This window comes from Bactrocera neohumeralis, chromosome 2 (genome assembly GCF_024586455.1).
Source record: "Bactrocera neohumeralis isolate Rockhampton chromosome 2, APGP_CSIRO_Bneo_wtdbg2-racon-allhic-juicebox.fasta_v2, whole genome shotgun sequence".
Taxonomy (NCBI): Eukaryota; Metazoa; Arthropoda; class Insecta; order Diptera; family Tephritidae; genus Bactrocera; species Bactrocera neohumeralis.
The window spans coordinates 22,665,563-22,681,672 of NC_065919.1; the positions used below are offsets into that span (position 1 = coordinate 22,665,563).

General features: G+C 35.3%; 1 protein-coding gene and 1 pseudogene across 2 annotated transcripts in view; one reads left to right on the top strand and one right to left on the bottom strand.

Annotated features, from left to right (window-relative positions):
- The window catches only part of LOC126750750 (acetylcholine receptor subunit beta-like 2), a 28,397-nt gene extending 12,287 nt beyond the window's left edge, over positions 1-16,110 (top strand). Inside the window, exons 7-11 of one of the 2 annotated variants that reach the window (XM_050460466.1) lie at positions 5,609-5,784; positions 5,909-6,061; positions 10,056-10,138; positions 11,450-11,556; positions 15,404-16,110. In XM_050460466.1, coding sequence (XP_050316423.1) covers positions 5,609-5,784; positions 5,909-6,061; positions 10,056-10,138; positions 11,450-11,556; positions 15,404-15,619 — 735 coding nt within the window. In that variant the 3' untranslated portion in view covers positions 15,620-16,110. The remainder of the gene's footprint in view (positions 1-5,608; positions 5,785-5,908; positions 6,062-10,055; positions 10,139-11,449; positions 11,557-15,403) is intronic. The other variant, XM_050460467.1, reaches the window with a different exon arrangement.
- On the bottom strand, positions 8,440-8,642 carry LOC126751830 (small nucleolar RNA U3; annotated as a pseudogene).

Sequence of the window (16,110 nt, forward strand, 5' to 3'; positions counted from 1 at the left end):
TCACATACAAGGTGTGTTCCAAAGTAAATAGGACTTAAAAAAAACAGAACAAATGGTTTTTTCGGCAAAATCAATTTATTTTATTCAAAATAGTCTCCTTCTGCTTTAATACAGCTTTTTGCACGGTCCAAAAGCATGTCGAGCGAGTGTTTTAGCTCGTTGGCCGGTATGGCCGCCAGTATGCCGGTGCAAGCCTTTTGAATGGCCTCTACGTCTGTATAACGCTTTCCTTTCATGGGCAAATGCATTTTTTCGAAGAGGAAGAAGTTCTGCGGTGCAATATCAGGTGAATATGGTGAGTGGTTAATGGTTAAAATGTGATTTTTGGTCAACTAATCGGTCACAATAATCGTCCTTCGAATGTTGGATTCTGAGCAATTTTTGGTCTTTAGTCAATTTATGCGGAACAAACCGTACACACACTTTCGTAAACCCAAATGTTCGGTCAAAATGTGATAAATCGAAGTTTTGGAGATGTTCAATTCCATTTCCATAAATTTCAATGATGATTTGATGAAACCACTCGTGCACTCTGCTACGGCATAGGCAAACATCGCCATAAACTTATTTCATCAATTGAAACGTTTCGGTGAAAGTTTTACCAATTTTAAAACAAAATTTAATGTTGGCTCTTTGCTCGAAGCTCATTTTCGCACCGATAACACAAACATATTGACACTTAAAACACAATAACTTTACTTCCAATCTATGAAATGTCATGAAATTCACTTACTGGACAATCGATAAAGATAGCAGATTCTAACGCACCAGTCGACATATAGGTGGCGCCACCAGGGGGCGCTAGATTCAAAAAGTCCTATTTATTTTGGAACTCATCTCGTATTTGCTTTTGCTAAAGCTTTGCGCTGGCCGGGACCTCCTTTCTGAAGCAGACTCCTTCTTGGCAAATGTGCTCATACGTCTCTTCTTTATACATAGGCATTTTCCAGCAGGCAAATGGTATTATCACCAACAAACATATAACCAACATAAAGGACCGACACCATGGTACGAAAAACAAGGCCATACTAGAATACTCTGACTACTATGTTTAAAAATTTTGGAAGTACTCGTATAAATGGAATAATATTAAATAATTTTTTACCCGCTAAAAGGAAAGAGCACTGAGATTTTAAAAAACTTTCATCAGAAAATTCTTTAAGTCCTTAAATATACTTACTTATTCAATTATCGAACCATAATGACAAGCACTATTATTTTAATGAACAGCTTATTTTTTTGTAGAAAAACAAATATGCGTCATATAAAGACAGCGAAAGCAAAAATAACGGAATTTTTTCCTTTTTTTAATTTGAAGTGTCTAGCCATATCAGTATATGTTAGAAAACACCTTTAAATATAGGAAGCTTTTGCACTACTATTTTCATGAACACAACTGTACATATATTTTACAATGAAAAAATATTCAAATTACAATAAAAAAAAGACTAATAGTAATGTAGGCGAAAGCCAAAGACATATTTTTATTTTTTAATAAATTTATGACTCAAATGATAATGTACAAAATATATATATATTTTTATGAATTTTTGTTTAGATACATAACCAAAAAAAGGCCGAAATAAAAATAAATTAGAAAAGCACCACAATAGCTAATAAAACAATTTTTTGAATAAACTGAAACATTTTAAGCTCTTCATACTTAACTATTTTGAAAATTTTCAATAAATAACTAATCAATACTAACTACTCTCTAATTAATCAAAAAATATTTTTCTACGTTTGCGTAGCTTAGTCTCTCAATTTTCATTAGCATATGCACTCTATACTCTCTTTTTGCATTTTAATCACTTATTGATGCCGCATATTTATTTCACAATTATTCCCACCTGAAAGCAATTAAGCATAGGCGTACTTTAAGTACTTTTAAGTACCGAGCCATTATCAGCAGCTTTTCCACGGAGATTAGCTAAAAAAAAGGTACGCGCTATGCTTAATAGAAGTAATGAAATCTCATAACGTAATTTCATCGAAAATCAAAAATTGCAACAAAAACGTCCAAATTCTTAAAAATTCAAAAAATAGCATTACTTACATAAATTTAGTGAGATACTCATCTTTTCAAGGACATCACCATCAATAACACCATACACACACACATGCATACCTACAGCACAAAATGTACACGCATATTACAAGAATACCAACACACGTACGTGCTTACACGCACACATACATACAAGTAAGCTGAGATCGGTTGGTTGGCTCGCAGTAGCGCCGCAGTTTTGATTGTAGTTTTTTGCTGATATTTGCAAACATTTTGACAGTTTCAATTTGTATGTAATCGTTTTTTGTTGTAAACAATTTGTTGTTTTTGTGTAGCAAATAAATCAATATAATTAAAAGCGGTAGTATAATAATGAGAAATGTGGGAGAGAGGGCGTTGGTGGGTAAAGTTTGGTGTTTTGTATGTTGAATTCCATTGCTTGTAATTTTTTTTTTTGTGCTGTTATTGTTTTATCGGTATTTCAAGGTTTGTTTAATGTTGTTGTTTATATAGTTAATTATTTTGTTTTGGTTGGTAAAGTATTTGCATATGCTGGATACGATCGATAGGATCGAAACAAGTAAATCGATAAGAAATTTAAAATCTTTTTTTAAGAATGTCGGCTAATAATAAATATGATTTATTTTACGGAAATCAGTCTTCAGTTTCTACATTACTAATCTCTATTTTCGTGGGCGCCTTGATAAATGCGGTCAAATATAGAGAGTTTTAAATCGCCTCCAAGCGGTTGTGGGACTTTAATGAGAACTACTGCTGCGATATAGCTACATTGGATCCATAAAGACCTTTCCTTTCTAGTAGAATTTTAATGATCCCTCGGCATGGCGGAGAGGTCACAGTAAGATTGTTATGTTAGTGCTTTGTGAAGGCAAACGAAAAACTCCTGTAGTTGAATATCAGCTGTGGGCAAAGCGCCCTGGATCTATCAAAAATCTAAGCTAAAATGTTTTATTTAAATTTTTGCTCTATCACCTGGATGCATTGACATTCGAGTAGGAAATGTTGAGACATTTTTGTCACATACTCTTCCGAATAGTTGATGCAGCTTGCATGTTCAATCTTACTGCATAAATATCGATGAGACAGTGTCTAACGACATGATTATTTTGGAACAGATACTTTCTAAAGCATACTTGGTCACTCAGTATTTCGGTTAGGTCGAAATCGCCTGTCTATCCAGGAATGAATGTTTGTGGCAGTCTGTGGCTCCATCGTCCTTTGGATGAGGTTTGCTACCACTGCTGCCACATTGTAAGGTTCTTGGTTTTCTCTGCTCTTTTCCGCCTTGTAGACGGCTCTGATAGCTGGTATAGTGTATGTCAATAGGCGGCATACTGGCTAGTACTCCAGCAGCATTGACATCATTCGGAAAGCGCTTAGTACTCAGATTACAGAAAGCCTATGACCTACTTTTATTGGTCTCGCCGCCTGGAACGTTGCGTGCGTTGGAGATCATTCTCGATAGAGCATCATATATTTGCTTGCTTCCCGGAAGTATACGTGTTTCATAAATTTTAAGGGTTATATGAGTTTCTTGCTGTAAAATCTCATATAAAAAGTTAAATATTTTATTAGAATTTTTTATAGTTGCAAACATTCAGTATTAACAAAGCCCTTCTGAAATTTTAGGAAAAAAAATATTTTAAACTCGGCCATTGCGGTGACCTCTCGGAAAAAAGATGCGCCCGTGTTAGCAGGTTAACTCCTTAGAGGATCATCTAAAGTGAAAAATACATGTTTTAGTTAAAACCTTAACTTAGAACTTGAACGAAGGGAAAAAACTGAAAATTGGATTTTTGGCAGACATTTTTACAAAAAACATGAAAATTTCAGTGAAAATTTCGCGTCATTTTTTTTCCAAATAGTTGTAATCGAAATAAAAAAAAAAATCCTACGTCCAAGTCTTTAAGAATTATATCTCAAGGACCTGTGTAAATTCTCGAGAAATCTTGCTAAGCGCCTTCAAAAATACAGTTTCGAGAAAAACACGATTAAAGACCGTGCACTTAGCCTAGCAAGCCTCCAGAGCACAAGTTCTCAAGTCTGTATCTCCGAAACTATTAGTCGGATCAACTTAAAATTATGGACAAAATTCTAGACAATAAGACAATAAAAAAATCGATTTTTTGCAACCCGTGAACGCATGTAACCCCGTAACTTGGAGTCCAATATTACTCCAAAATACTTCAACTGGGGCACTTCCCTACGGTGAGTGTTACCCTTTCTTCCAACTTCCTTGTGCTTATGAGCCAGACGTCCGTTTTCAATCATTGCATTTGAGCCGGAGGTCATTTAGATGTTTAGCCATTGCTACCACTATGAGGTCATTCTCATCTGCGATTGTTTTCACATTTTTTGGTTGACATAAAGGTAACCTCAACGTACAACAAATGCTCGATTTTTGATATGACTAACATAAAAAATCTTTTTCTAATCGAAATCTTGGAAGGTTTCTCAGCCGGAGTCGGCTCAAAACTTAGTTGTAAAATAAACTATTAGGTCACAATTGAGAATCAAGTGTATAGCCTAGAAAGTAAATAAGCAAATATATTATTTAAGTTTAAAAGAAGCCGTAACAATGCTTAAATGTTCAGTTGTTAATTTGGTTTCTTAACTAAGATTTTAGGCTGTTGACTTATGACATTTTTTATGAAAAATTTCAAGAACTTTTCTCCTTTGAAAAAGCTTCACTTAATTTTACAAAGCCGAGAAGTTTTCGGTAGCTTCCGATTATAGATTTGATTACTTTGTTACTTTTATAAGTTCATAAAGCGTTTTGAAGTAAAAAAGTAGAAAGTGGATATCGAAAACAAATAACAAATAAATGACAAATAGATTAATTAATCAAGTAAATTGCTTAATTTGTGTAAATAACGCTATTTTGTGTTTAAAGAAAACCACAAACAAGCATTTTCAGTACCTGTAACGAATGTATGTTTGTATGTAGATTTTTTTTTGGTTACTCAAACCTAAATTTAATTCTTGTTAAACAAATTATGTAAATTTTTTTGAAAACATAGACAACTTATGGTGATTTTTAGCAATAGAAAATAAATAAAAAAAAATTATCTAGCAAAAATATTTACCGTTGCAAAATCTATATTTTAAAATAGTTATTGCTAAAAGCTCCCTGAGTTGTTTGTGCATATGTGTCAAAATTACACAAAATTCTAACCTCAATTGAATTGTGTGCTTTTGTGTTATTTTTGGGTTTGTTCAGTAACTAGTTGGACTAAGTTTACTATTGGCAATGAATACACTATTATTTAGTAGTTTTTATTTGTTTTGTTGAAGTGGTTTGGCCGTATGTACCGTATGCATATTTGTTGATTTGAGTGTAAAACGGCTTGCTCGTTTGTTTGCTTGTTTGTCAGGTGGATTTCTTGGATTGCCCAGCTCTAAGAAGAAAAAAAAAATAAAGAAAGAAAAAAATAATAAATAAAATAAAAACAAAAAATAAATAAAAAGATAAAAACGAAAATGTATTTCAAGTACGCTAACACTGAACAAAAACAGTATTCAAAATGTTTGAGCTTGTATGTAGTAGAAGAAAACTCTACACTTGAATTTCGTTGACAGGTTACGTTATGTATTTCAATTCTTGTCTCGTTGACTGTGTTCTTCTTGCTGTTGGCTGAAATTATTCCGCCAACATCATTGGCCGTACCGCTGCTAGGCAAATATCTACTATTTACAATGATACTGGTCTCGTTGTCCGTATGGACAACGGTCTGTGTATTGAATATACACTTTAGGTAAGTCACATACAATTTATGACAAACAACTAAGAAATCGAGTGTTCGATAATGTGCATAAAAGCTTACTTACTTAAGTATGAGAATATTAAAACAAAAACATATTTTTATTGTATTAATGTAGATCCCCGTCAACGCATAAAATGTCACCGCTTGTGCGTAAACTATTTTTACACTTTATGCCGAAATTGATGATGATGCGGCGCACGCAGTATACGTTGCCAGACTATGACGATTCCACGCCCAGTAATGGTTATACGAATGAAATTGATGTACGGTAAGTTTACTATTTATTAATAACTATATAAATACCTATATAAAATATGTATTTGAATATAGCTGAAATTTATTACAAGTGGCAACCCTATTACAGTTTATTTTTGAGCTCAGTCATTTGAAAGTGTTTATTAATTTTTAAAGTCAGGTTAATATAAAATGCTTTTAATAGATTTCCTTTAAACTATTATTAGATTAGATTAAATAAATAAAAGAGGATTACACCGCGGCTTAAGGTCTATTGTGCCCTCTCCTAAATCATAAAGATTCACATAGTCTCAGCATATTGATAAAGTCTAATATATGTACTGCTCCGTCAGCAGACTGCTTTGTAGTTAATTAGCAAGTGTTCTGGTGTTTCAGACTTCCTGTCGCAGAACCGGCAATTAACGCCCATGTTGGACGAGTGCTTCTTCAGCTTGCAGTGGCCAGTGTAGAATGCGATAAGTAGTCTGAATTTGTCCTTATGGAGGTTGATTATATATTTAAACCTGCAGCGGTGGTAATGCCCCATTAGCAACTTGGAATGGCGCATGCCTTGGAGTTGTTGCCAATACCTCTCTCTGTCTTTCTTCCTTCCGTAGCAGCTCCTTTATGGTAAGGGGACCCACCGCGATATAGGGTTCAAGTCCTAATATGTTAGTGAATGCTGCGGAGCGGGCGAGCTTAACACTTGATTGTACTATCCCTAAGCAATAGTTCGAGAGTGGAATCATTCTATTCAGCCTTGCTGCTAAGGTAACATTGAACTTCTTGGTGAAGTTTACCCTTTTGGTAATGCTGTTCCTTGAGAGAAGAGCCAATAGCATTATACCACTTAACTCTTTCATCCGCTGGGATGAGATTACCTTACCCTTGTCACACCCTTCTGCTGTTATTTGTAGCCAGTGTGTGTTTGGCTACCTGACCGATTACTAGGTGAAGTGGTGTGAGCTCAAGCATGACTTCAAGTGCTGCCATTGGACAAGTGCGCATTACACCCGACATGCAGATGCATGCGAGTCGTAGCAGCGTCGATAGTTGGAACCCTACCGAAGTCTGCGAAGCTTTATTAAAAAGTAAATATTTGTATCTGATTTTAATTTTTTTAATTAGAAATAACCTAGCAAGCTTTTTTTTATAATTAAAAAAAAAGGTGCGTGGAGTTCCTACGCGCGGAAGAAGTTATACTTCTTAATGATATTCAGAAATGCATATCATTTTGTATGAAAGAAAACTAGAAAATTTAAATTCATTATGCACATTTTATAAAGCAAAGTCTAAATGAAGGAATTTTTACTCGGAAAGTAGTTCTGTCTCTTCGTTGCGGAAGGGAATATGCAGCGTAACCATCTCTCTTTTGTACTTTTCGAATTGGGTTGTCATATTATAATTTGTATATCTTATATCATGGTGTTTAGTCAATTTCTTGTATTCATTATTGGCGTTGCATTTGTATTGCGCACAAAACTGGGCCAAAGTAAAATGAATTTTCTTTTTATTTTTCTTTGCAGTTTTTCAATTAATTTAAATAAGTTTCTTCATAAATTTAAATAAGTTTTTTAATAAATTTAAATAAATTTAAGTAAATTTACATGTATTTTCGTTTATATTTAATTATCAATAAATTTTTTTAAATAATTTGCCCTAGTTGTCCATTTTATTTTCTCATGCATTTCAGTAGATTTTTGTATAGAAATTTGACCGGCATAGAAGCAAAATGCGAAACAATCATACATATATTATGTCGTTTGCACATTTGTCTGTATCTACGTTTGCGAAAGCAAATGTTCTACAAAAGCATATTTCTATACTTAAACAAAATTATTTGAACCATCGTATATTTCTTACATGCATAACCAAACCATACTTAAGACAACGCCACGAAAGTGTCAATAGTGGTGTTGGTGGTAAGCACATAAAAAGTCACAATGTGAACGCAGGTTCGAATCTCGACGGACTTAGTCTTTAATTTTTGTATTTTAACATCGTAATACTATACTAATAGATATTTTTCTTACTAATAGAAATTAAATTTATCACAGCAATATACCTAATATACATATACATAATATTGCTGTGATAAATTTAATTTCTATTAGTACGAAAAATATTTATTTAGTATAGTATACGATGTTAAAAGGCATACATCTTCCTATCCTATCTTGTGTATCGGCACATGCTCATATGAATGTATGTATACGCATGTGCGCGTTCAGAAATTCAAAGAATTCGCACAAAAAAAGAGAGACGAAAGAAATAAAGTCACATAAAATGGTTGAGAATTCGCAAAAATGAAAGACAAACGAAAGAAAAATAATGCGCAAGCATACATAAGCGTACTGTACTTATTGACCGCATTATTTTTGCGTAAAACCTTGGAGTTTATTCATTAAAATCACCACTCAGAAGTCGTTTTATCCGTTGTAAGTGAGCGATTTTCGAAGAAACATCATTTCTAATATGCCACAACACAATATTAGAAATGAAGTCCATAAACCTCACGCTGTCAGATAAAAAAATATATCTCGTCATCACGGCTCGATTTCCGAAAAATTCAAATGAAGACTAACTACAGAAATGATCCTGAGAAGTATAGTCATAATTTTTCAACGGCCAACGCAGAGTATTTCAAGCAAAAGTCACACAAAATAGTTGAGAATTCGCAGACATGAAAGACAAACGAAAGAAAAAGAAGTACAACTTCAATAATGCACAAGCATTCAAACATACATATGCGCAGCAGCAAGGAAAGAGGTAACAATCGGCGATCCATTGGATATTTCTTTCATGCATAAACAAACCATAATTAGGACAACGCAATACAAGTGTTAATGGTAAGGGTAAGCGCTTGAAAAGTTACGACGAGAACGTAGGTTCGAATCCCAACAGAATTTATTTTTAATTGAATATGCCACCAACCAAAAATTGAAACATTGTTCTACAAAAACAACAACAGCATAAGCATGGCAACATTGTGTTGTTGGTAGAAAAACCGAGCTGTGCCGAAAGAAACGAACAAACGATCGCCGATTGTCACCGCTTCGCTTGCTGCTCGAACATCTTCGCAGACAAGGTTGCGTAGATTCATATTGAGCAAGGTTGCGCAACCTGAATCTATCGCAACCTTTTCCGAACTCGTATAAGAAGTATAACTTCAAAATGTAAAACCAGCTCAGGATATCTGATCGCATTTCGTTGTTTAAGGGGTTAGGTGGGTTTCAGAGGAACAAAAAAGGTATTTTAACGATTTTTTTTTTTTAATCTAAGCAACCATATATAAAAATAAAATAAAGCATATCAAAAGTACATATTTGAACAATGTCTCTGAAATTTTGATATAAAAATGTTGAAAATTTAGCCGTTATGACAGCATAACTCATAATTGGCTTATCTAAAATAAACTCAACATATTCCTTTAATACATATATAAATCTCGTTTTTTAATTTTTCCTTTTTTTCTCAGACTTTGAGCAAATAATCTGATTTTTTTGGTAAAATTTTCGCCATTTTTTGGTTAAAAAATTAGTTGTAATAAAACAAAAAAATCCTTCGTTCAATAACTAGATTTTGTTGTTTTAAAGATGTGTACACAATTCGAACTAAATCGGTCCATAACTTTTCGAGAAATCGTGTCCACCGACTTCAAAAACACAGTTTCGAGAAATACGCGTCTAATTACGGCGTACTTAGCGTAGCAAGCCTCGAGCTCACAAGGCTGTATCTCCGAAAATATCATTCGGATCAACTTTAAAGTTTAAAATAATAAGATAAATCAAAAAATCTATTTTTTGAAATTTTCAAACCCACCTAACCCCTAAATATTGTTACTTGAGCTTATTTTTGTCCACATGTTATTCATACGCACTGCATAACTTACTATATTTGATACTTACATTTATGTAATTGTAATCATAGTATTTGTGTAAAAATATATATTAACATAATTTCTAAAACTATAACTGTACTAACTTTTTTACCGTTATTTCATTACTATTATGCAATCCCAATGCAAGCAGCGATAGTATTAGCGATTTTCCCAGTGAGTTCAAGGACAGCCAAGAGGGACCGTACGATAATGGTGTACAAAATTCGATTGGTGAGTGTAAACCACAGCTAAAATTAGTAAATAATAAAAATGTTTCAAAATATATTATTTTGAACTCCCCAAAATATATACTTATAAACAAATATGGAGCACCCGTTAAGTAAGGGTAATCGATCTGTTCCCAGTGATTCCCAGTTTATTTCAAGTGGTGTTACCCCTATCTCTATGGCCTATCTCTTTCATCTTTAAGGAACATAACGAAGCCATCTGCCGAAGTGCCTCCTGTAATACTTACTATGTTAAGATTTATTTATGGGACTAGGGCATATATGATTTATGTATGTAATCTAGGTTAGGTTAGGTAAATAAGCTGATATTCGTGAGACCGCGAATAATCCTACTTAGTCTGTCCCCAGAACTACTAAGACCATCGTATATCTATAAAGCGCCTAGAGGTAGCCACACATTTTTTGAGCTGACTAATATATATTCCTACCAATTCATCAGGTTCGTAGAAAGTATGGAAACCAAGATTATTCAACCTTAATCTGGCGAAAGCTGGACAGTAAAGGAGAAAGTCTAGATGTTTCAACCCCATCTGACAAGTTGCGCCACCCCCCAAAGTGCTGGTTGCTGACCAACTCTTATTGAGATCTCGCTAGTCTCATAGATTCAACGCCGGAGTGCACCAAGACAGCGGCGTCCTTTCTAATGAGCTCATAGGTATTACAGTTTCCGACTATTTAATAGGGACATCTTTGGTGACATCGTCCCTCTCTTCCGTTGAAGAACTTCGCTTTGATGCGGATTGTGGCTAGACGTTCATCCAGCAGGGTGAATGCCAAAGAATCGTTTGTGGCCACTCCCAAGTGAATGGCGCTCAGAGAACTTTCCTTATTTGTGTGAAATTCTTGACTTCATCATCCAGGCACCTAGACAAGTTTAATATGGAAATAACTTGCCTTAGCCAGTGAGATCTTAACAATCTTTGAGCTAATTGTCAGCGATTTCAAGGTCTGTATAGCAGCTCTGCTATCAGAATTCTAACAATTCTTATGTTGAAACCCATTCATAAAATAAAATTTTTCAAATACTACTAACAATTTATTAAAAATAAAGTTGAATGATAGCTTTGGCAATGTAGATGACAACAGGATAAAGATACAAGTTTTATGAAGTCTGATTTTCAGGTTACTAGATAGAAATAGTTTTTTCTATATTCTAGAAACTTATTTGCTTACTTTTCTCGCAACTCGCCTTAATTCTGGATAAGAAGAATATATTTAAGTTTAAAATTTTCTTTAACTTGCCTACTAAAATTACGATTTTTTCTCTTTGTTTGCTTTTATGCATTTTTGTTAGATTCTGACAACGTGATACCGCGCAATTTGACACCCGAAGTGCTGCAGGCATTACGTGCGGTGCGTTTTATTGCGCAGCATATTAAAGATGCCGACAAGGATAATGAGGTGAGTATTTGAAGGCATGAAAAATATTTACATACTATACGTACGTACAAGGCGCTTATGTTGCAAATTTTTTATTGACGGCTGAAGCAAGGACTGCGTCTGACTTCGATTCTTCCACAACAAGGGACTTAAACATTCACTGATTTTACAAGCGTCTCTTTTTCTATTTATTTGTTTAGTTTCTTCTGGTTTATTGCAGTTTTACGACGCTTATTTGTTTATCTCCGCTTTATTGGTTTACTATTTTTTATTCCTTTTTCTTTAGTAGTTTGTGGCATTAATTTGTTATTGCCGTAATACAAGAGATTTATTTGTTGTTGTTAGCGAGGTGGTTGCCATGTCATACTCTCCGCCCTTTTTGCTATTATTATTATTATTATTTTTTGTGAATAACACCCTGTGAATACAATAACAATATTCATGATAAAATATTAAATATGTTTGAGTGTTGAGAAGAAGAGCACAACGGCATTTCGGCTGAAAGGAGATGAACGAATCGGGGGGTGTTGTCGAAACGTTCCAAGATTTATTTTCATTCTGGTTGCCAGTTTATTGATTGCTTAAGGGGATTTCGATTGATGGCGTAAATTCTTTCACTTATAGCGACTCATTGTACAGCAACTAGGAAATCAACAAGCCCGTAAAGCTGCGTGCTTTAAACGTAATTTATAATTTATAGCCTTAACTTCATTGCTGCCTGCACATTCAAGAAGCACTTCATCTCTTTATTTCACCCATTTATCGAATTTCTATTGCAAATAATTTGAAGAAGTCAAGCATACTTTGGCTTGTTGCTGCATATTTGCCCTGAGTTGGCACTATGAACCGTTTTGGACAAGTTCACGAAGGCATTATTAGTTGCTTCTTCGTTAAAAAGATTGGTAGCAACTGGAAAAATTAAGAGAACAACTTCTTTTTTCCCAATAAACCTCGAAAAAGTTTTTTGCTAATTATCAACTAGGCAAATCAAGTTCTCAAATTAAAATTTAAAGACAAGAAAAACCATTAACTTTGGCTGCCACTTAGCATTAATACCCTTCACAAATACAAAAGTTTCCTTACAAGAACTTTGATCGTTCAATTAGTATGACAATTAAATGCTATAGTGACCCGATCTGAACCATTTTTTCGGAAATTGCACCCTTGCCTCAGAAACAAATTTGATGAAGACAACCCGTCAATATAAAGGTTTTTCGTACTTGATTCCGTTCGTTCAATTTTTATACCAGCTGTAGGTTATAATGATACAATCCGAATAACCGAACAATATCTTCGGAATTTCTAGCGATGCCTCGGAAAAAACGTCCCAAATTTCGTGAAGATATCTTCTTCTTCTTCTTAATTGGCGTAGACACCGCTTACGCGATTATAGCCGAGTTAACAACAGCGCGCCAGTCGTTTCTTCTTTTCGCTACGTGGCGCCAATTGGATATTCAAAGCGTAGCCAGGTCCTTCTCCACTTGGTCCCTCCAACGGAGTGGAGGTCTTCCTCTTCCTCTGCTTCCCCCGGCGGGTACAGCGTCGAATACTTTCAGAGCCGGAGTGTTTTCGTCCATTCGGACAACATGACCTAGCCAGCGTAGCCGCTGTCTTTTAATTCGCTGAACTATGTCAATGTCGTCGTATATCTCGTACAGCTCATTGTTCCATCGAATGCGATATTCGTCGTGGCAAATGCGCAAAGGACCATAAATCTTTCGCAGAACTTTTCTTTCGAAAACTCGCAACGTAAACTCATCAGTTGTTGTCATCGTCCAAGCCTCTGCACCATATAGCAGGACGGGAATTATGAGTGACTTATAGTATATAGTTTGGTTTTTGTTCGTCGAGAGAGGACTTTACTTCTCAATTGCCTACTCAGTTCGAAGTAGCAGCTGTTGGCACCTGACGAAATTATCTACGACTTCAAAGTTGTCAACAAGTCAGCAGTGACGTGAGAACTAAGTCGCGAGTGCGACGACTGTTTGCTTGATGACAGGAGAGACACATCCGAGGCTTGTTGTTCCTTTTCATTAAGTGCGATTTTACGTGGCGGGTCCCAAATCCAGTGCACAACCCTGCGGAGGGGATGTTTCGCCTTCTCACTTTAGCTCGCCTTCGAACGGATATTCTTAGGCTACCCGGAGGATACTTGGTCAAAGACCGGAAGTCGTGAGCTGCTTGAGCCATATGTAAAAGAATCGTTTCTGGCCACTCTCAAGTGAATGGCGATCAGAGAACTTTCCTCACTTGCGTGAACTTCTGCACATGACTCCATTCTCCAGTTAAACAAATTTTCCCTACAAAGACTTGAGTTTGATGGGACACATTGTATATCAGATATATGTATGCTATAGTTGTCCGATATCAGCTCAACTAGTCATGCTGATCTTTTATATACATATGTATATAATCTATATGGTCACCGAAGCTTAATTCTGGGTGTTACAAACATGGTAACAAACTCAATTTACCCTGTTCAGGGTATAGAATAATCGCTTCAATCTTAGAGAAATTTGTAATGTTCCAGTTTGATTCTTCAGTTTGAATTCTTCAAATCACTTTGTCTGCTGCTCTCCTACTAACGCTATAATTATCTAGTTGAGATACTGTTGGGAAATCACATTACATTGAGAAATACATCATGTCTGGATTAGTTTAGAACGAGAATTCCATCGCAAATTGTTGTAGATCTTCTTACCCATTATTTTGCTTCATCGTTTCGGCTTAACAGTTCAACGGAAAATGTGAGGGCTTTCATTGGTCATCATTCTCTGGCAAGAGAAAAGTTTTGCACCAAAATTTACTGATTACTTTTCTTTATGTCAATTCTTCTGTTGTCTTTAATAGTTCAATCGAAATTTTGAGGGCTTCCATTGGCTAGAAAAATGTTTCATTCAAAATTAAAGTCTCATATCTTATAATAAATCGCACTGTCTTGGAAATTCAGGGAGCAGGAGGCTTCTAGATGATATGGTCAGGTATAGGTGGCAAGACCGTTGGAACAATAGTTCTAATTGCCGAGTGACTTATGAATACATTCGAGACGTTGGGCTTGTTGAGGATAACTCAGACTTCAGATTTTGTCTGAGTCTGGACGGGACATGGGGCTCTGAATGCGTTTTTGCATCAGAGGCACCTATCTGATAGGTCAGGTTGTTTTTGTGGGGCGGGAGTAGAGGAGGACTGGGTGCATATAATTGCAGAATGCCCGATGTACTCGGACATTAGGGATCTGGCTGGTATGGGATTAGCTGGACTGATGGACGTTTAGTTGTTAGCGGTGTGATCTCCACTTGTCGGAATGCCGAACTGTTAGGGTCCTTTGCGCGTGAGACGACTCAACTGGTGGTAGTTTCGACTACGAGGTCTGACCGGAGACTTAATTCTGTTATTACGGAGAGCAGGAACCCTTGGAGTTCGCTCCAACCTGCTCATGCAGACTAGCCCCTCGGGGAGTATCGTAGTGGTTGTGGTTAAAACACAAATGCGGGAAGAACTGACACTTTGTCAGTTGAATGTGAAGTGCCGGGCCCAAAGTACGGCATTCAGTTCATTCCACACTGCCAATTAATACTGAAAATGCTTGGCAAACGTTAAACAAACCGGACGTTGTCTAGGAAATTCATAATGTCACTGTAGCATCTGAAAAGGAAACTTTTCGAGATCATTTGATTTCCTTCTTCCCTTCACACAATCGATTTTTCTTTATGAACAGTTCAATCAGTAAATTTTCGTCATGGAATTTTCAACAACTTGATCCAAGTGGTATATATGTAAATAGGAATGAGAAATATTACGTTATTCTTTCGAAATGTTTATATTTAATTTTCGTTTCTTAACTTGTCCTCCTTACTACTTATAACAGATCGTCGAGGACTGGAAATTTGTGTCGATGGTATTAGATCGCTTCTTTCTCTGGACATTTACGTTGTCGTGTGTTTTCGGCACTCTCGCCATTATATGCCAATCGCCATCGCTCTATGATACACGTCAACCGATTGATCGCCAACTCAGTGACATACCGTTGAGGAAGAACAATTTCATGCTGCCACCGGATATCGTACGGCAAATTGTTAATTAAAATGTTTTAATGTGAAAGTACGAGTTTTTAGTAATACGTTTTAAAATGTTTAAGACTTAAATAAGGAATTAAGTGAAAAAAAATTAGTTGTTTAAGATCGTGCGTATCTAAAGCACAGGATTACATATTGAGTAATATTGTTATTGAAAAAACTTATAGTCTGACACAAACAAATAGCAAATACAGCGAAAGTTAGTAAAGTTAAAGAAGCTTATGAAAAGAGAATTGCTTGCATCAAATAAAACAGATTTTTCAGATTTAAGTTTGTTTGTTACTAAAAAAACTTTGGTAAGAAATATAATGATGTCATATTTCTAGCAATTAAGACACACACTTATATAATGCTTGCAATCCCATATCTCTCACATCCATACATAATGCCATACATTCTTCGAGAAATATCATACTTAGAAAATAAAATTAAATCACAAGAAAATGATACTTAATGTATAACTCCAAGAAAAAACAATAAAAATGATCACATAAAAACA